The sequence below is a fragment of the Ursus arctos genome, unplaced genomic scaffold, assembly GCF_023065955.2.
Source record: "Ursus arctos isolate Adak ecotype North America unplaced genomic scaffold, UrsArc2.0 scaffold_3, whole genome shotgun sequence".
Lineage (NCBI taxonomy): Eukaryota > Metazoa > Chordata > Mammalia > Carnivora > Ursidae > Ursus > Ursus arctos.
In genome coordinates, this window is record NW_026622985.1 from 62534537 (window position 1) to 62554834 (window position 20298).

At 45.8% G+C, this 20298-nt stretch overlaps 1 protein-coding gene across 2 annotated transcripts in view; it reads right to left on the minus strand.

The window, feature by feature from the left end:
- The window catches only part of AOAH (acyloxyacyl hydrolase), a 243487-nt gene that overhangs the window by 2749 nt on the left and 220440 nt on the right, over nucleotides 1–20298 (minus strand). For both annotated transcript variants that reach the window (XM_026509300.4, XM_026509309.4), the window contains exons 17-20: nucleotides 15402–15460; nucleotides 15254–15313; nucleotides 13835–13931; nucleotides 8446–8522 (exon numbers count right to left, since the gene is read on the minus strand). In XM_026509300.4, the coding sequence (XP_026365085.3) occupies nucleotides 8446–8522; nucleotides 13835–13931; nucleotides 15254–15313; nucleotides 15402–15460 (293 nt within the window). The remainder of the gene's footprint in view (nucleotides 1–8445; nucleotides 8523–13834; nucleotides 13932–15253; nucleotides 15314–15401; nucleotides 15461–20298) is intronic.

Genomic DNA, 20298 nt, shown 5'->3' on the forward strand with positions numbered 1-20298 from the left:
GCTACATCTGCAAAGGGAATGCTGAAAGAGAAATGTGATTGCTGAAGGCCTTTCGGGGGGGGAACACACTGTTCAGAGCAGGTGCTCGGGGATGTCCCTAACCTTATTCAGAAGCATATGGACATTGTCTCCAAAGGGCAGGTCTTGTTCACCATTCCAACAGGCAGTGCTGCCAGGTCCCTGTGTGATGTTGGGCAGCCCCCTTCTACTCTCTGGGCTGCAATTCTCTCACTTGCAAAATGAGTGGGCTAGAATATATGGTTTAAAGACCTTGGGGCACCTGGGTGGCTCAGTCGCTTAAGCGTCTGCCTTCAGCTCAGGTCATAATCCTGGAGTCCCAGGATCGAGTCCCACATTGGGCTCCCCAGTCAGCAGGGAGTCTGCTTCTCCCTCTGACCCTCCCCCCTCTCTTGCTCTCTCTCTCTCTCTCTCACTCTCTGTCTCTCAAATAAATAAATAAAATCTTAAAAAAAAATAGAGAGCTTTCTGGGTCTAAATTGTGTGTAAGGTTTTAGCAGCTGTTAGAAAAAACTAGAACTGGTTTAGTTGCTACATTAATTACCCCCAGTATTTCAATATATTCCTGAGCCTTTTGAGGTGGACCCCAAATTCTATGTATCCAACAATGTAATCTTGATTATATCCATGTGGTACCTAACAGAAACACACCACCCCTACCCCTACCACAAACGTGCATATCCCCAATACCACACCCCCCAACACCACACACGTCACATCACACCACGCATACCATATCCACCCTCTCCCAATCACACACACACACACACACACACACACACACACACACACGCCTACACCCATACCCCACCTCCTCCCTCGGCCACCCCCACTTCCAGGCTAACTATCAAGCCAGCAGGTTTCCAGGAAGGGGCTGCTCCTGTCTCTAGGACACCAAGCAATCAGTGTCTTGGAAGACAGAAGACTGGTCTTGTGGCTGTTTTTCCTGCTATTTCTCAACAAAGGAGGCTGCTGCCAGGTCTGTGGAAAATTACTGGTTCTTCTGTTTTGTTTTCTGCATTTCTACTTGGTACACCTAAGCTGTCTTCCTAACAATTATGTGAAACCAAGACGTTTGTGGTTATTTATTTCCCAATCTAAATTAATAAAGGAGGAGATGGAGTGAGGATAAGAAGAGGAAAGTTAAAAGGAAGGAGCTCAGCTTTGTGCATGAGGTAACTGGTTTGAAAGCAATTAGCTGGTTGTCACTCTAATGGAGATGAAAATATTTATGAGTGTGCACTGCTAATACATCGGGTCTAAAGCGAGAATGGCATGGTTATTATTAAACTAGAGACTTATGGTAAAATGACCCACTCTAATCACTCGCTCATGTGACAAACATTTACTGAACATCTACTGTGGGCTTCTCTTACAACCAACCTCCTGTTGCAACTCCCATGACGCACCAGGCAAGGCCCCGCCACCCTTCCCCTCATTACTCCGGGTTAGCTATTCCCTGAACAGGAATATTCTTTTATGCTTCCCTGGTCGTAGTTTAACATAGTAAAGCAATCCCTACTCATCTGAGAAAAATTTGAAAAGGCAATTTAGCCAAAAGAGAAAACAATAAGTGAAAGTCATCTGTAATTATAACAGAGGTAGCCCACGTTAACACTGGGTGTAGAGCCTTGCACGTGCACACACATGCGCGCGCACGCACAAATTGGATCCTTGCGTAAATATCATTTTATAGTCCACTCTTTCTGAGGATAATTCACACACAGTGGAATTAACTTCTTGTGATAAGCAGCTTCGCCAGTGTTGACAAATGCATACAGTTGAGTAATCGCCCCCACAATCTGTAATCCGCTTTTATTTACTTTGCTCTATATTACAAACATATTTCTGTGTCACTAAAGGTAGATCTATATCATGGTTTTTATTCCGTGCACGGTATTCCATCAGATGGGCGCAAGCTAATTTATTTCACCAGCGGAGACTTTTGTCACACGTCTCCCGCACGTTTGTCCTCAGGACAGGGGAACAGAGACAGTGCCCACGGAAGGGGTTCGTAGGCTGCGTGGCTCACCTACCCTACCACACACACGCGTGAGTGGACGTCCGGCCCAGCAGAATGCTGGGGAATAGGAGGTTCTGGTTCAGTGAGACTTTCTGGTTAACGGAGTCAGGCCCGAAAGAGTCTCTCCCTTGGTGGACGGGGCTGCCTGCGAGCTCCGGCAGGGCCCAGCTGCGGTGAGTGCAGACAGCTTCCGTCGGGGTGGCGCTGCTCTCCCGCAGAACCCACTCCAGAGTCCGGCAGGTGGGCCTCTTCCTCGGGCTACCCTCTGAGGAGCCCTGGTGCTTTTTCGCAGGCACTCCTGCAGCCCCAGTGCTTTTGTGGAATATGCCACCCACCTGTCTGCCTGCTGCTGGTGCTGAGAAGCGCTCACAGTGCCCAAATCACATGATGGTCCCTGGTCCACTGTAAAGTTTCCTCTTTGAAATTCTCCGCGAAGGGGCAACAAAGCAGGGGGATTTAATACCCTGCTGTCTTAGGTGGGTCCGGCAAAACAGATCTTTCAGTGTTGATGTGCAGTCCCAGAATCCCCCAGGATCGAGGCATGAGTCTAGGGGGAGGGGAAGGGTAGGAATCTGGTGCAGTTTCTGGTAAGAGCCACCATATGGCTTCTAGACTCTCTCCCTTATGATGACAGTTTTTAAAAGGAGCCACACTTCTTTGCCTAACCATATTTGGACTTATGCTGAGCCCCTCTCCAGGACAGCGTCTGGTCCTCCCCGTAAGTACACGCCATTGGGTTCACCCCACACGTTCCTGAGACACCTCTGGACACCGTGCAAGCCCAGCAGGGTCACAGCCGCACACAATCCCCCTTCACATTCCTACTTCATAAACTAATTTTATGTATTTTGCTACAAAAATAGAATTCATTAGTAAGACAACTATAAAATCAAACCCTAAACAGTAACTACCTTTTTATAATATTAAAAAAAAAATAAATGCAATTCAAAGCAAGATTGCATAGATTTCACCAAAAACTTATCATCCCTGATCCCTTTTAAGTTGAACCCTTGCTAAATTTAACTCTGGGGTTTTATGAGACCAAAGTTAAAAATATACTGTGAATTTATTTTTCCTATAGGAAGAACATTTCTGGGCTATCTTGGTAAGATTGCTTTTAAACGCCTGCAGGGAAGCCCTTACCACAGGGAAGGCATGGCTCTGCTTCTCTGGGCTCTCAATTTGCCCAGAAACATGGTCTATTGGACCCAATTAATTTTATTTTATTTTTATTCTGAGAGAGCGAGAGAGAGAGAGCGCGAGCATGCATGCGTGAGCAAGCAGGGGGACGGGCAGAGGGAGAGGGGGAAAGAGAATCTTAAGCAGCCTCCACACCCAGTGCAGAGGCTGACATGGGACTCCATCCCACGACCCTGAGATCACAACTTGAGCCGAAATCAAGAGTCAGACGCTCATCCGACTGAGCCACCCAAGCATCCCTGTCCCAATTAATTTTAAATTTGTAAACCAACAACATGCCAACGGTGTAAGAGGTATTTAAACATTTACATCTATGGGAAAATGTAAATTTCCAGCTCTAGCCTCTCTGTGCTGACTCAGTGTGTCATTCCAGAGCCACTGTTGCTAGCTGGCTTTATGTATAGAGCAAACTGAACAGACAGGGTCCCTGATGCATGGGCAGGACCAGCCTAAAGTGTTTGAAGGTTCCCCAGCCCAGAAGGCCCTGCTCTCCACCCTCCCCACTGCCAGCATCGTTTCCCTCTTTGAGGGACTCCACAAGTCCACTCAGGACCGTGGGTTCCCAGGGGCTCACATGCTGAGAGCAACAAAGACCTGAAGGCTGTTAACATTTAACAACCAATTATACACATAATACATATTAAAGCCATATATATATATATATATATATATATATATATATATATATATAATGTAAAACCAATCCACTGATTAGTATCTTATGTCTGCCTCCAGCAACGTACAAGGTTCAGGGCTCAAGAGAAAGTAGGGGAGTTGATGTCATGGAAAATTCATTGCTTGCAGGAAGAGTTTCAGGAGGATGGTTTGAGCTGCTACTGGCATCGTGAGAGGAGAGGAGGTGGTCTTGCAGAGAGCTCTGCTGGGCAAAGCTGCTACGGCAGGACGTGTCAGGGAGGCTTAGCTGGGTGGTTTCAGAGTAGCCAAGGATGCTGGACTTGATGTACGTCTGTGGCTCTTCCAACATTTTCTGTTTACTATTGTCTGGTTCTAGGCCCAGAGATCTTTTAAGTACCTCTTCAGAGACTTAGCTTTGCAGAGATTTTAAAAAGTGAGTATTTGAATTGGTAGAATTGCTGTGGCTTCCATAGGCCACAAATCTGGGTTGTGGGTCTTGGCCATATAATTTCTTTTATAAGTCAAACTTTCTCTGCATTTGGTCAGCTGTTCTCCCGTCTCTACTATGCCTGCTCTTACTGGAGGCATCAAACGGTCTCCTGGGTCTCCTCTCCAATGAGTCCTTCTCTGATGGGCAATGGTCATAATTTGACCCCGTGGGCCAATCTCATTTCTGCAAGTGTCTCCAGTTCTCAACTAGATACTGATGATTTCCAAACCTGTGTCTCCAGGCCAGGCCCCTCTCCTGAGATCAGAACCCATCAATTTGATCTAATGGTGATTAGATATCTGGATATTGTGCAGCCACCCCAAATTCAGAATGCCCAAATCTGCCCCTTCCTCTTCGGGGTTCCTTGCCTTGCTATTTTTCACTTCTGTTCATCCAGATGCCCAGTCCTGTGAGTCATCTCCTTCCCGCCCACCAAATGCCATCAACTGTCAAGTCCGGCATTATAACCTAGTTTCCCCCCTCCCACTGGAGAAGATATTTCTTAACATTTCGGTTCTACACTTGGGGAGTGGGATGCAAAAGTAAAGCAGTTGTCAGTCTATACTAAGATTTTTTTCTACACCTGGTTATTTTCCATTAAAATATAAGCAAAGTGTTTAGATGATAGATATAATTTGGTTAAAAAATTAAGATGTATCAATCATAAATTTGAACTGTTCAACACAACTCATGTTTATACTTAATTAAACCTGTCTTCCTAAGAAAATTGGAGCAATTGAATCGACACTCCCACCACTTCTCTTGTAGGATTTTAGAAAGAAATAGGCCAATAGGATAAAGCCTCTCCCCCCTTGGTGGTTAAGGGCCAGTGCCAACTGTTTTTGCCCAGATGAACAGGAATTGGTGGGAGGGCATGTGAACACGGCCTGAGCCTACTCCTTTAGTTGGTATTATGTTTGTGCCATTGGCATGAGGTCCTTAGACCAACCTTGCTCATCTGGCTCTTTTAAGATGGAAAAGATGTGGACTCCCATGGCTCACTATGTTTTGTGGACCATTTGCTTATGTGTGTGTGTGTGTGTGTGTGTGTGTGTGTGTGTGTGTATACGCATGTGTGGCAGTTTTAAGTTACTAGTTTTTAAAGTAATAACATAAGGTTCTAAAAGGATCCATCAGCACTGCCTCTGCCGTAAGGTGCGTTGTCTGGAGGGGAGTTTGCAGGTATGCTGAGACTCCTCTTCAAGGTTCTATGTCAGGATGTGCCCATGTGCTCACATCTGTAGCTCCCACCCAGACCCTTTCCTGAGCTCCAGGCTTGTATGTCATCTGCTAAAGAGACACTCCCATTTTGGATGTCCTGCAGGCTCCTTCAATCCAAGGTATGCCAAACTCCTCCTCAAACCACCCCGTCCTCTGCCTTCCTCACCTCTGTGAGCAACAGAATCATCTACCTGATTTCCCAAGTCATGAAAGAAGTGTCATGCTTAGCACCTCTTTCTCTTTCACGCTCACGTCCAATAAATGGCCACGTTCTGTTGATTCAGCTGTGTGAATCTGTCCAATGCACACCCTTCTCTCTCCGCCCCCTGCCCCGGGCCATCACCTCTGACACACAGAAGCATCCTCCAGACAGTCTCCCTGCCTCTAGGATGGTCCCCCCACACCATTCTCCAGCTGCTACCACGAGTCTTGTCATTTTTCTTTCTTGCTTGAAAACCTTCAGTGGCTCCTCCTCCCCCACAGGTAAAAGGTCAAACTCCGTGCAGACCTTCTGTGATGTGGTCCTTGAGCGAGTACTCCTGGTCCCTGTCTCTCGACCCCACGCCCACACGGTATGACCTGGCTGCACTGCGGCTCTTTTATGTCCTCCAGCAGGCCCCACGGGCTTGTTTTCTCTTGTTTTTTCGCACTCAGGTCTTGGCCCGCGCAGTTTCCCCCGCTCGGAGCACTTTGTGTAGCCCCTCCCTTGTCCCCTGTACTTGATTAGCTCCTACTCTTACGTATAAGTGAGCCCCTCTGAAAGCTTTTCCAAACGCGCTCTCTCCCATCCCATCCCCCATAGTGCTCCCAACGGCCCGTGCTCACACGACTGGAGGCATCGATCGCTTTATATTTAATTATCTATTCACTGGTCGTTCTTCCCCTCTAGACTATAATCTCCTTAGATGGCAGGGGCAGCTTCTTGTTCAGTCTTGAATTCTCACTGTGTTAGGCACTCAATAAACAGTTTTGGATGGCAAGTTGCAGTCTGGACTCTTTAGCTCAATATATACGATAACTAGGCAGGTTTTGCGCATGGCTACCCATTGCCGCTCACTTTGGATGTGACTCCACCATGCCATCCTCTACGACCAGCATGGGAACAAATCTCCCAGGAATAACATAGGATTATGGCCCACACCGATTTTCAGCTTTTTAATTTTTAATTAATTAGTTCATTCATTTTAAGTCGGCTCCATGCCCAATGTGGGACTTGAACTCATGACCCTGAGATCAAGAGTGGCATCTTGTACCTGACTGAGCCTGCCAGGTGCTGCCCCCCGCCTCCTGATTTTCAGCTTTCGACCCTGTTCTCAATAATCCGTTATAGGCAAAGCTGTCTGAGTGCAAGATAGAGCCCTAATGTGACAGACTTTGAATCCTAATATTATTTTAAGTGTCAGGGACAGGATGGTCTTTTGATGGAGCAGACAAATATGTCCCAAAGGATAAAACAAAGCTATTTTTGACCCTCTCCTTTTTAGTTTGTTCCTAATAAACTCCTTCTCTGACCATTTCTTCCTATCCACAATTCTCTCTAGAATCAGAAAGGTAAAACTCTGTGATATGCAGGAATGACAAGAACCACTACCTAATTATTGCCAGAAAGAAGGTCTCCATATTAAAAACCATTCTAAGACAAAAGTCATCATTCAGCGGGGAGCAGATTCTAATATTTAACCAGCTTCCAGCCAATAATTCTGTTGGATCAGCTAATCCACACAATACACAGGAAAGTTAGATAATCTGAGATGCATTACTCAGATTTATTTTTTCAGTTGTTTAAAACAGGAAGATGGGCATGTGATGCTCACTTTCAATTTACCCAGCATTTATGGGACTCCACTGTTTATTCATTCGTAGATAGAGTGGCACTCTTTTCTGTTTCCTTTGAGACAGTTCTTAGCCCTGCCCGCAGGTACTCGGCGAGCCTACAGCTTGAGGGAATGGGGACTGCCCATTCCATTCAGGCTCCCAAGGGGACGGTCAGCCCTCCCTCTGGCCTGGCTGACCACTGAGACCAGGGCCATGGGGAAAGCACACCAGGACTGCTTCTCTGGTTTAGGGCCTTGTCACTGCCACATTGTCCTTACCAAAGGCTAGGCCAGAAAGACTAGAGTTGCAAAGAATGGCTAGTTTTCAAAATTTGAAAAGTGGCAGAACTACTCCCGTACTTCTTCTTCTTCTTCTTTTTTTTTTAATGAAGAAACATCCCAAGTAGGTCCAATATGTATGACAGATAAAAGCAGAGCTTCCCTAGTTGAAGTTAGGATAATGGATAGGGTGAGGGTAGGACAGAACAGAGTCCTACCCTCCAGTTCCCCTTGCTCTGTGAAGAGGCCAGAGTAGAACTACTTTCCAGAATTGTACCTTGGAGTCTTAGATAAGAAACAGCACTTACTGCAGGATATTGCTAAGAACACTGTTTTCCTCTCATCGAGTGTCCTTTCTGGAAAGATCCATAGAAGAAATTTCTCATAGGTCTCTCTTCCAGGAATCCTTGTGATTTTTTTTGAGTATTTATTATCATTTTTTATGGAGGCCATGACGTATGCCCTTTTTACGTCAGCCCCTAGAAAACAGAGCTGATGTTGTAGGCTCTCGCTGGCAGTTTCTAGGACTACCCTGCGCACATTATATGAACTGTAGACACTAAGTCAGGAAGCCAGGCATCATTTCTATCTCACTTGCCTTTTACTCTAATTTTCAGTTTGTTTTTATTGAATCTTCTATCTTAGACATGTGAGTACATCTTTCTGGAATAAAAGGGGACAAAAACAAACATATGGATCCATAACTATATTTTACAAAGAACCTTAACAGGTAGCCTTCAGCAACCGCGTGGGACTGCACTTACTTCATTGGGGTGGAATCCATCGACGGGTTCAATGAGCTGCCAGGGCTGCCCGCCTCTCTTCCGCCACTCCTCGATAACTGCGGGGCACACACACACAGAGGGTTAGCGACACGCTTCTCTAAGTGACGGTCCATGCTGGAGAGCAAGGACCATGTAGACAAGGTCAGAGCTGCCCCGGGGCCTGCCTGGCTGGTGCTTACTTGGTCGAGGCTGCTCTGGGCTATTATCCCGGGCCGGAGGCTGTCTGAACAGGAATGACCTTCCTATTGTATGGTCTTTTCTTTTTTTTCTTTTTAATTTTCTAACTCAGGAAGAAAATGTGTGAGGCTGTTGGGTGAATGTGGTTTGTGCAGGGAGGAGGGTGGTGGGAAAAGGTGAGCTCTGAACTATTCAACACCAATGTAAAATCATCTCATTTCTCAGTGGGAGAGTATTGCGGGGGGGGGGGGGGGAGAATGAAACATTTTGTTACCATCTCTATGTGGGCTGCCATTTCCAGATACTGCCTGCATATGTCAAGCCGTCACCATTAAAAATCATACAGTTTCTCAGAAATATGATTACATAAAGTTATCTCAACATCACGTTTGGAGTATGGCTACAGAGGAAATACGATGAGCCCCAAAGTGATGAAAAGCAATAAAACTGCCCTTCAATAGGACTGTCAGTTGCTCTAAGGCAACGGCACCATTAACTCTATACTGTGATGTTATATAGTCAGGAAGAACTCCTCTGGGGAATTTCAAAATCCCTAGAGAGCCTCCACAGGGAAAGATTTGAAACTGGCTGCTCCCAGTGTCACTCCTGTCCTCACTTCCTTGGTGTCCGGAGACGGAAGCAGGCACAGCAGCGATTTTCAAGTTCTTCTCTCTTCACCCACAAAGACTCAAGAGCAGGGATGTGTGCCTCCTTGGTCCCCCCATCTCGCCTCAAAGTAAGGCATGTAAATGGTACCGGAGGCCTTGACTGTACAAGGGAAGCCGGTCCCAGAGCTGAACCAGTACGATGCTGGTTTGTAATTAGTCCTACCACCACAGCGTGCCACCCCTGCTTGCTACCCGATCCTAGTTCCCCGAGGGACTGCAAATACTGCTGCCCTTCCCAGAGCTCAGGGAAAAAACTCCTACTGGTCATACACACAGGATCACCAATTCCTGTTGGCTTCTTCTGCAAAATGGCTGCCACTGAGCCACTGCTTCATATTTAGCATCTGGGTGTTACTGGGAGTCAGTGATAACATATTCCTTCCTGCCAGGAAACGTGTTTCTGCTGCTGCACAAATCCCTCTCCCCCCTCACTACAAGGGAGTCCAGTCTTTAGAAGAACTGGCTTATCATATAGAATAATCCAATAGGCATTAAAAGAAATGCCGCAGGTTACCAAGGCTACCATCAGTCTATTCAGAGTGAAAAACATCATTTTCTCACATGATTATTGTGTCTGTGAGGGTTACCAGTCATTGCACATTTGCGGACATCAGTATTATAGCACTTAAAGGGAGAATCAGAAACTCACAGGCAAGAGTTTAAGGTGTTATCTGTATTGTGACCAGTGTTAGACAGAGTGACCCTTTTACATTTGTTGATCTCAGGGGGAAATTTTGCTTTCCTAGAATAAATGCAATACCAGTGGTCTCTATTTCTTCTCTGACTGATTTTATTTATTTCTAAAAGATTTTATTTATTTATTTATTTATTTATTTATTTATTTATTTGAGAGCATGAGGGGGGAGTGAGAGCATGAGGGGAAGAAGGGTAGAGGAAGAGGGAGAAGCAAACTCCCCGCTGAGCAGGGAGCCCCACATGGGACTTGATCCCAAGACTGGGATCATGACCTGAGCCAAAGGCACATGCTTAACCGACTGAGCCACCCAGGTGCCCTCTGACTGATTTTAAGGAGGAGATCCAAGCAGGGGCAGCATGGTAAGCTGGTCTGTTTTCTACCTGCCTGGGACCACAATTAAAAATAGGTAAATGAATTCTTATTTGCTCAGAAGACCTGAATTAAACTTCTTGAATGATCACGAATGATCTCTGGGGATTTGGTGCATAATGTCTTTTCTGTATCTGTAAAGACAAAGTAGCTCTGCTAATGACCAGCTTTTCAGAGACGCAACAGAAGTCATTGAAGAAGAGTCACGATCCCTTGGTAGCTCCTTGATGACCAGCAACAGCAGCAGATATTTCAAACAAGGGGTCTGAATTCTGGTCAGCACCATGAAATCACTGGTTGTTTTACAAACATACACGGGGGCAGAACTAAGAACCAAGTTTACTCCAATTGAGTTGTCTTGGAAACTGAGGGCAGTTGGTATATTTAAACTGTCAGCGTAAAAATGGCCTTGTCAGCCAAGTGGCATTTTCCTTCCTCCGTTTGGGAGGTGTGGTACAGACAAAGAAAAAGGACAATACCTGCTCCAGCTGGCATTTCCTGAAGGGAGAAAAAATTGCTGCCTCTGTTTAGCTCGTAACCAGTTAGAGGATGAGTCAGCAAGAGACAAAAAAGAGTCTTTGGAGATGAGCAATTGCCTTTCACTGTGGGACTGATGCTGTCAGAGTGGAGAACAGATAGGGCTCATGCCTACCCTCAAGGGACAGCGACCCTCAGCGGCAGCTTGCTCTGTCACAGGGGATGGAACTGTACATTTCCTAGGAAAAATGACGATGTTTGTGATGCAGTAGTCAGCTCAAATACAGCACTGAAATGAGAGGGGAGATTTCCATGTGACCATTAAGACTGCAGGCTTCCTAAGTGGCTATACGGTTTTTATGTCTGCTAACACAAGACCATGGTGCTAATGAGACACATTTCCACCATAGCTTCCTGTAGGGGCTCAAAGTGGTCCACGGGTGTGACTGGTGATGGGAGGTGGGTTGGACATTGGAAGAGAATCAACATTTATTCTCCTATGATAAGCCCTAGAAGAACGTAGTAGGTGCTTTGCATACATTGATGACAGTGGTGGTGGCAGGATGTCAGCTAAGAGGGTTCTCACTACATTGCAGTGTTGTCTCGATCCTCACATCACCCCCAAGTCCTCCCCCACCTGCTCCCTGGTTTAGTTAGTCTTACCTTACACAAAAGGGAACAAAACAGAGTGATTATTTAACTACTCAGGGTTACGCAGTCTTTCCGTGTCTGAGCTGGGATAGGGGCACAGCTCTATCTGGTGGCGAATACTGGGCTCTTTCTACAATAGCACTTTGCACCTCCATGTTTCTGGGATGCTGAGCTTCCCAGGCATGGCGGTTACCACAGAGAGGGATCTGGGGGTGAATGAGTCCTCCGCTGTCTCAGCTGTTCATGGCCGCCAGATCCTCTGTCTGCACTCTCTCTCCCACTGAGCCCAAACATCTTCCCTAGCCAAGTGCCCACTGACTTCATATGGGGAAGGCAAAGAAGGCCTTCTACCAAAACTGGATCGTCAGATTTTATTTTTAATAAATGTCTCTCAGGAAATTCCTTGAATGGTTGATGATTGTTGCCAAGTAAGGACAAATACGGAGGAGGTTTCTGAGTAAGGTGACCCACTGCCATTTGATCTAGGATGTTCAGTTCAGTTTAACTGAACTTCTAGCTTTTATACTGCATTTATTGTTGCTGTGAGGACAAGAAGGGGCCGATGAGCCTCTGCTTCAAGCCTGTTAGGTCACCAGTGGAAAGCTGGTGTACTGAGTCAAGCGTAAACTCTTCTCTATCCTTCATGAAGATAAGGGCTGTTTTGGTTTTCCTGACAGCTATATTCCCAGAACCTACACAGTACATGGTAGGACTTGGTAAAAATCGGATGACTAAATTCTTAACCTTGGAGCATTACAGAGCTCCATTTCTTAACTTTTAACGTGCATATGGGTCATCTGTGGATTATGGCAAAATGCAAATTCCAATTCGGTAGGTCCTAATTAGGATTGGAGCCTGGGGCTCTGCATTTATAACTAGCCCCCAGGGGATGTGGACACTGCTCATCCTGAGCCACACATTGAGGAGCAAGGGTGTGAGGGGACCCTGCTCTTTCCTGGGCACCGGCTACGTACCAGGCACAGCGTGTAGGAGAATTACACGTTTTCCATACAATCATCACAAAGATTTGTTATGTAGATGTGGTAGCCCCATTCCAGGTCTGGAAAGGAGAGTTTAGTCATGTTCAGGGAATTGCCTACATTCCCAAAGACAATAAATGACAGAGCTAGAGATTACTTTAGAAAATGAAAAGTCCCATGTGAATGTTAGACATTATTATATTTTTAATAACTTTATCTATATTCAAGGTTGATGATCATCAAAGATCACTTGGTGGTGCACTTGTTTACACCAGGAATTCATTAATGAGTCTTTAGCTCTGCATTTTAATGAGAGGTTATTTATCAAAATGTCTCTCCCCAGGAGAGAATTATGTATCACCTAGGCAGGAAATCTAGTTAAGGGAGATCAGTCCTGTTGAAAAGCTGTTCAGGATTGAAGTAGGAGAGTGTGCAATGCAATACGTGTCAGCTAATGTAAAATTTGATAATTCATGATGGCCATCTGCTTCATCCCAGATGCTGGGGCTGGGGGTGTTGGTGGCAGGAAGAGAGAGATGATAAACTCTGGATGAGACCTCTTCCATCATTTGCATACACTGTAAAGCTTTCCATTAGCATCATCTCAGCTGGCAGTCAATCAACAGGAGGCCTTTCTCTTGTATAACAAGTGCTTAGCAATGAAAATGAGACTGGGAGGATTAAAGTCAATAAATAACAATTTTTCAGAGTCAAAACTTAAAGGATAAATCAGTAGCTCCCACAATCACGCCTACTTTTGGGTGGCCACTCATCAGTGACCCCTGTGTTCCGACAGAATGCTAGAAAAGAAACAGCGACGTTCTTTCCAGAAGGCTGGGAGATGGGTTGTCCACTTGGCCAGATTCCCTCCCTTAAGGACTCTGATAAATTACATCAGGTGTGGGGGCTGGGACTCTGCGCTGCCACTGAGTCCCTAGGTCATTCAGTGTCCATACGGGAGGCACTGCCTTATCCCTTATTCCTGCTCACTCTCATCTCTAGCCCACAGGTAAGCAGGGCATTGCTCAACTGGCAAGAATGAGCTAGGCGAATCCATCCATCTACTGGCTCTGGGCCCAAAGCTGTCTCCAACTGGTCATTGGCTCTCTTGCTTCAGGGATTTGAAAATGATGGCGAAATGAGGAGGCGATGGTAAGCTTCTCCCCTCCCTGAAAGGGTCTCACACTTTATCTTTCTTCAATACTCAGAGCTGTGAGTGGGTCAGAATGTGCAGGGACCACCCTGCCTGATCTACTGCCTGTTGGCTTATAAAAGCTCTGCTCAGTCAGGCTCTACACTGTAGCAGCTACTTTTCTCTTGGGTCAATACCTACTCCAAACAACACTTACCTTCGTGGAAGTCAAAATCCATGTAGAAAAGATCGAAGTTCGTAAATTTCTGGCTGGTTGCAATTTTTTTCAGTGTATTGGAGAGTTGTTTTGCTCTCTGAATACAAAAGAAACAGGGAGAATTCCATGAAAACTAGACTTTAGTGAGACGACTCAGGCAGAACAAAGACATTGATAGTCCCCACCCTCGCTCGGAGCCACCAGTGGAGGGAAACTCTGCCCGTGAAATTCTCGTCGTGCACATATGGCTCACGAACATACAAAACTGTTAACATTCATTAGGAATCAATCAGCGAAAATTAAAGTAATAAGATACCACTTCTTTCCCATGGGATTGGCAAAGAAAAGATGAATAATCACGATAATTTAGAATATTGCCATGGGAGATGTGACTGAGAATGTCAATTTGTTTCACCTTTCTAGACAGCAATTTGGAAACAGGGATTAAACCCTTATACATGGCACACCCTTTGACCCAATAATTTTTCTATGAATTTGTCTGAAGGAAATAGACACAGTATAGAAATACACACACACACACACACACACACACACACACACACACACACACACATATACAGGTTCATCGCAATGCTATTTTTCATAGTGAAAAACTGGAAACAACCTATATGTCCAGCACCAAGGGGTGAAATAAATCACAGTACATTCATGGGCTGCATGCTTTAAAATGATTACAAAATTATCATGTGGAGGAATAACTTATGCACATTGGAAGGCACAAAACAATATGTGTACTCTGATACTGTGTAGGCAACCCCCCCAAATATCTATGAAAGTCATATTGGAAAGACATACATACTTACTGACTTGGGTGATGGGATTTGTGGTAATTTTTGCTATTATTCTTTGTGTCTCAGCTTTTTTATATTCCTCAAGTTTTTTTTAAAATTGAAATATATTTCTTTTGTAAAGACAATCAATAAATCTTTCACAAAGAGATTTATTCACCATCCGTGAAAGAAGTACGTGAACCACGGATCCCCTCAGAGAAGAGAGAAAGGCTGTGGAGCACCTGGTCCTCATGCACCTTGAGAGAACGCCAGGCATCCGTGGGCCTAACCTTGCTCACTCCTCTCTGTGTCTACAAATACACCTAGGACCAGCTTTAAAAGGGATATACATGTGTCCACGTATGTGTGCGTACAAGACAGAAAGGCACACAACAGAGACAGTGACTGAGAGACACAGCCAGAGCCCCAGACCCAGAGTGTGGCAGAAAGAGAGGGACAGGGCACCCCACATTCTCTTGACTTCTCAAACATCCTGGCAGTTTGATGTTTTTATTCATCGGCTTGGAGGCCATTGCCCTGCCCAAATCCCCTTCCCAGTGGAAATGCTGCAGTAAACACCGGGAAAGGATGATCAAAGATGCTATCAAAGGAGCTGCTACCATCCTACCTCTGAAGTGAGAGTCCGGAGTGTCTTGTTGGAGGACATCCAGCTGTGGCAGGGGCTGACCTGAGAGTAAGAAAACACCGCTTTGATTACAGAGGAACAAGGCCAGTACCAGGGAATGTGGCTTTGGAACAAGTCATTGTGGGCTTACCTGGAGACAGTTCAGGAAGGAGTAGAAATGTGCATAGGTCACATCCTTATTTAGTTGGCCTGGAAGACACAGAGGTCTGGTATGTTGTACTTATTCAGATCTAGCAGCCAATTAGGGACACTTGTGGGTGATCCTGCCTTTCCTGAGAAGGGCGGCACTTCCAGGGACCTGCCCTGAGTTTTCCTTCAGCATTGCTTTTGAAGAATGCCTGAGCATTCCTTCTTTCTGAGTGCCATAGAAATCAGACTGAGCTGGGGAGGGGTCCTAAGGAGTTTACTCCCATCTCGAGCTTCTGCCCTTTTCTGGACCCCAGTAGAAGGCCCCACACAGACTGGAACACCACTGACAAAGGACTTGCGGAGTAGTGGCTTTCTCCTGGCAATGGTATGAGATGCCAGGTTCCCATGGGGTACGGAGAGCATGCAAGGTGGTAGTTGGCCAAACCCTCCTTCACGACTTTATGTAACACTCAGATCTGCCCAATTATCCCATGCTGAGGACCTGCCAGGACATTCTAGGTGTCTGAAGTTCTGACCACGCACTGCCCCGCAGTTTGGGAGACTGCAAGCCTCCACAAGTGCGTCAGTGGCCACTGAATGGGAGAGGACAGCACGTGCTATCCCTCCACAGCCCAGTGCACATCTTATTTGAGCCCTAATTACTAGATATGCTCTAATTTAGTTTTTGGTACAGGTTAAAGAGGTACATAAGAATAAAGGTGGGGGTGCCTGGCTGGCTCCGTTGAAAGAGCACACAACTCTTGATCTCAGGGTTGTGAGTTTTGGCCCCACATTGGGCATAGAGATGACAACAAAAATAAAATAAAGCTTATAAAAAAAAAGAATAAAAGCGTTAAGTGCCATAGGTGAGTTCATCCAATCTTTCCAAACATCAGTTGTAGACCCAGAATCTGTGAGGGTTATTTCTTCTCTCTTTTCACACACTTCCCCTCTCCCCCCACCTCCTAGCCTATTCACCCCCGGAGGTGAATCAACTTTCATGCTGTGGCTGAGACACAAAACCGAGGCCCTCCCAAATCTCAGGGGTGAACGACTGATGTCTTACCCATTAATACTTCTCTCACACTTGAAAAAATAAAGGAAAATAAGGACCTATCTCAGAGTGAAGGGAAAGATTGAAGGTGATGGAACACAGTCTTATTTTTCACTTATACCTCAGATCAGTTAGACTGGTAGATAGACTCAATTTTCTTGTCATAAAGGAAATATGTATTCTCTCTGTGTGTGGGTGAGTGAATCCCAAGACTGGAAAACCACAGGCTTATTATTGCCATTACAGTCACAATGACACACCAGGCCTCCTCTGTTCTCAAAGGTGTCTGCGTCTTTGTATTTTAGATGAATCCCAAGCCACTAGCTTCTGTCTTTGCTTTCATTTTATGCTCAACATGGAGCCCTGAGCTCTCATCTTTCTCCAAGATCCCGTTTTGCACCGCTGAGGCTTCTTTCCCTCTATTGTGTGTGTGTGTTTTGTAATTTATCTTTCTGTATGTGTCCCCATCTGTCTCAGCCTAGCCAGCCACAGTGACTAACACCTCCTACCTGCACTCCCCATCCTCCATCCTCTGCGTCCCAATGACTTGGCTCTTGCCTCCTGTTGGTACTGCCCCCCACTGCAGCCTTCCCTCCACCATCTTATTTTTGTTGTTGTTGTTGGGCTGGGGCCATGTAATAAACCTTAAGCAGCTTGGCTGGCACCCTGTCAACCTGCTTGGCCCTGATGAATCCCCTCTCCCTGAGAACTGGCCTCCCTCTCTCTTTACCTTGCCCAGTGGCTGAAGTCTTTTTAACCTGTGGGTGGTGGCACCTAAGCCCTGATTACAAGTAATACTCTTGCACCCTCCCCCTTCCCACCAGCAAGGCTGGTTGCTCTGCTATCCAGGGGGACCAGAGTTTGTCCTGCTACTGGATACTGGGAATTCATCTGCCGGCTCCCCTCTACAGGCTAAGTCCAGCCATAGCCTTGTCCATCCTGGCTTACTCCTCTCTCCCTGCTGTCCTACTGCTGGGGTCCCAGCACACCTTAGGATGAGACTACAAGGTGTGTCCTCCTTCTGGGCCTTCTCTCAATCCCTGTCCCTTTCCCCCTTCTTGCTATTCTGGCACGAGCTCTAATTAGACAAGGCTGGTTCAGGAAAAATCCTTAGGTGAGTAGGTAGGTCTGTTGAATAGGACAAAGGCATGCTAGCTGCAGTTGGGAGGGAACTGGGAAAGGTGTAATGAGTTGGTTTCTCTTCTCTCTGGGATTTCTGCTGTGGAAGGTAGGGTGACTCTGGAGCTGGCCATGTGGAAGGTCAGTTGGGAGTGCTTATGATGGACTTATGGTTTAAAGAAAGGGAGAAGGGAAAATAGTTCTCATGCTTTTCTCCACTAACTGGTGCTGTCAGTTGGTTATTCACTCTTTCTTTTTAGGTATTACTTTTCAATGGTATTCTTGCATCTTGAGGAGCCCTGGTATAAAGATTGATCTTACCTACATGTCGTACCTATAAAGAGGCAGTGTCTGCAACATTCTGGTCAGAAGTGAATCTGGTAAAGAAAGCTGGTCAAAAATGCCCAGGACAGGGGCAAGAGGACTGGAATTATCAGGCTGAGGAACTATCAGAGTGAGTGAGTGTGTGTGTGTGTGTGTGTGTGTGTGTGTGCGCGCGCATGCGCGCACGCACGTGTGCCCACGCATAAGGGGTGGGGAGCCAGTGCGCCGGCCCAGTGGCTGCCATATGTCCCCCCAAAGGTTAAAGGGCATGTTCTACCCCAAGTGGCTGTAGGAGCAGCTCATATCTCAGTCATTATTAGTTCTTTAGGGCAGAGTCTTCGGCATTTACTTAATGCTGGGACTGCCACTGAAATAAAAGCTTAGTACCAACAAAGATCAGCCACACCTCCATGAAATACCATCTGAAAGTACAAAACTTTAGTAAAACCCTATGAATTCAGACAGGGAGTAAGCCAGTAATAAAATAAGAGGTATACTGCAAGGTACTTTAAAACATAGTACGTTTCAAGTTTAAGAGTAATTGGGGAAAAATTAAGTTGTTGATGTTTTGTGGCAGAGGCCTTTCAAGAAAGGTCTACTTGCAGACTTATTTGTAGCAGCAATCCTGGACTTTTTGACTATAATCTAACCCTTCCGGTAGCACCCAGAATGACTATGGCTTGTACTCGTATCAGTGGCACAAGGTGATTTCACTGTCAGGATCTATACAGTATTTTCCCCAGTGGAATTGTCTTTTCTCTCTCTTTTGAGGACAAGGACACCATTTTAGTATCATCTTTACCCCCAAAGCACGTAATAGGTATCTCAGACATATTTATGGAAAGATTGCCTTTCTCATAGACTGTGTCTGAGAGGACTTATCCCTGGTCAAGCTTGAAAAGATCTATGTAAGTAGAATCCTAATGTGCGAGACTTACTTTCTGGTAATTATTCCTCAAAAAGACTTGTTAGGAATTTTAATTACTGGTAGAGACTGTGGAGCTGTCGCAGCCCTTGGCAGCCAGGCTTTGACTGGGGAGTGACTCAAATATGGCTAAGAGATGCCAGGAGGGATTTATTAACCCCTCCTCCTTGGCAGGAGCGAGCTAGAAATCTATTCTTGCCCTGGGCCTCCATTGCCTGCTGATCTGGTGCTATGGCATTTAACCTTATCTTAGGAGAATGGTCAGGCTGAGTTCCTACCAGTCCTACTGAGGCAGCAGAAAATGCACCACTGACCCAGGGGTTCTGCTTGGCTCCTGCTTCCTGACCTCTTTCTTAATCCTTAATGGGTAGCTCATGTCAGGTCTAGAGAGCATCATCACCATGTTTCTAGGCTCAGAGATAGAAATAAATGGAAAACCCTGTTTATTTGCATACACAATCCTTAGCACAGTGCCCTGGGAACCAGACTTGGTGTTTGGCTATTGATTAAGATGAGACCTATCCTAACCTAGGCAGAGCAGCCAAACCCTGAGACTGGCCTGGCGTTAACTTACTTCACTACTGGCTCACGTCTGATGGGAGTGAAGGTCCAAAGACTGGATGTGAAGCCAGAGCAGAACTGAGATGGAGGGCAGTAGCCCTCCCCTCAAGCCTTTCATCTTACGTGAGTTATGCACCAGCCAAAGGAGAAATGAAGAAGCTGGGTAAATCCTACCTACTTCCCCAGGCTGTCTAGGAAGGATACTGATGCTTCGTGGAGGAATTTATAATTTATTTCCCATGGCAACCAGGCAGCAGGGATAATTTAGGATATGAATAATAACTTAAAAACATTAAACAAATTTTAGATGGTTTCAACTTTCTTCCTAATTGGATTTTTTTTTTTTTTTCAAAACCAGGGTTGTTTATATAGAACAAACTCGTTCTACCTTTTCCTTCTTCCTTTTTTGTGCTGTGAAATGCTAGTGCCTGACTAGTGGCTGGGGAAAGGACATTTGAGGACAAGGCACAGCCTAAAGCAGGGTTTCTCAACCTTGGCTCTATTGCTCTTCTTAGTTGTGGGGGGCTGTCCCGTGCATTGCAGGATGTTTAGGAGTAACCCTGAATTCTACCCGTTGGATGTTAGTAGCACCCCTTCTCCACTTGTGATAATGAGTAGGGGTGACGTGAAAACCGCTGGCCTAGAGAATCCACCAGAGTGACTGATAAGTCTCCCCAGTCACCTTCTTTCCCTCCCTTCCAAATTGTATGGTGTCATTATTACCTACTGCGGTTGAGTCAGGCGAATTATGTGGCATAGCTGAGAGAATTTATGGAATCGTCTAACCAGAGTTCACGGAAAGAAAATGGGATTTAAAGTCAGAAAACCCAAAGTCAAGTCCCCATGGATGTGACAGAGTAAATTGGAAGCACATCTCCCCTGTCCTCAAGTTTCTTTCCCCAAGCATTTCTTCGC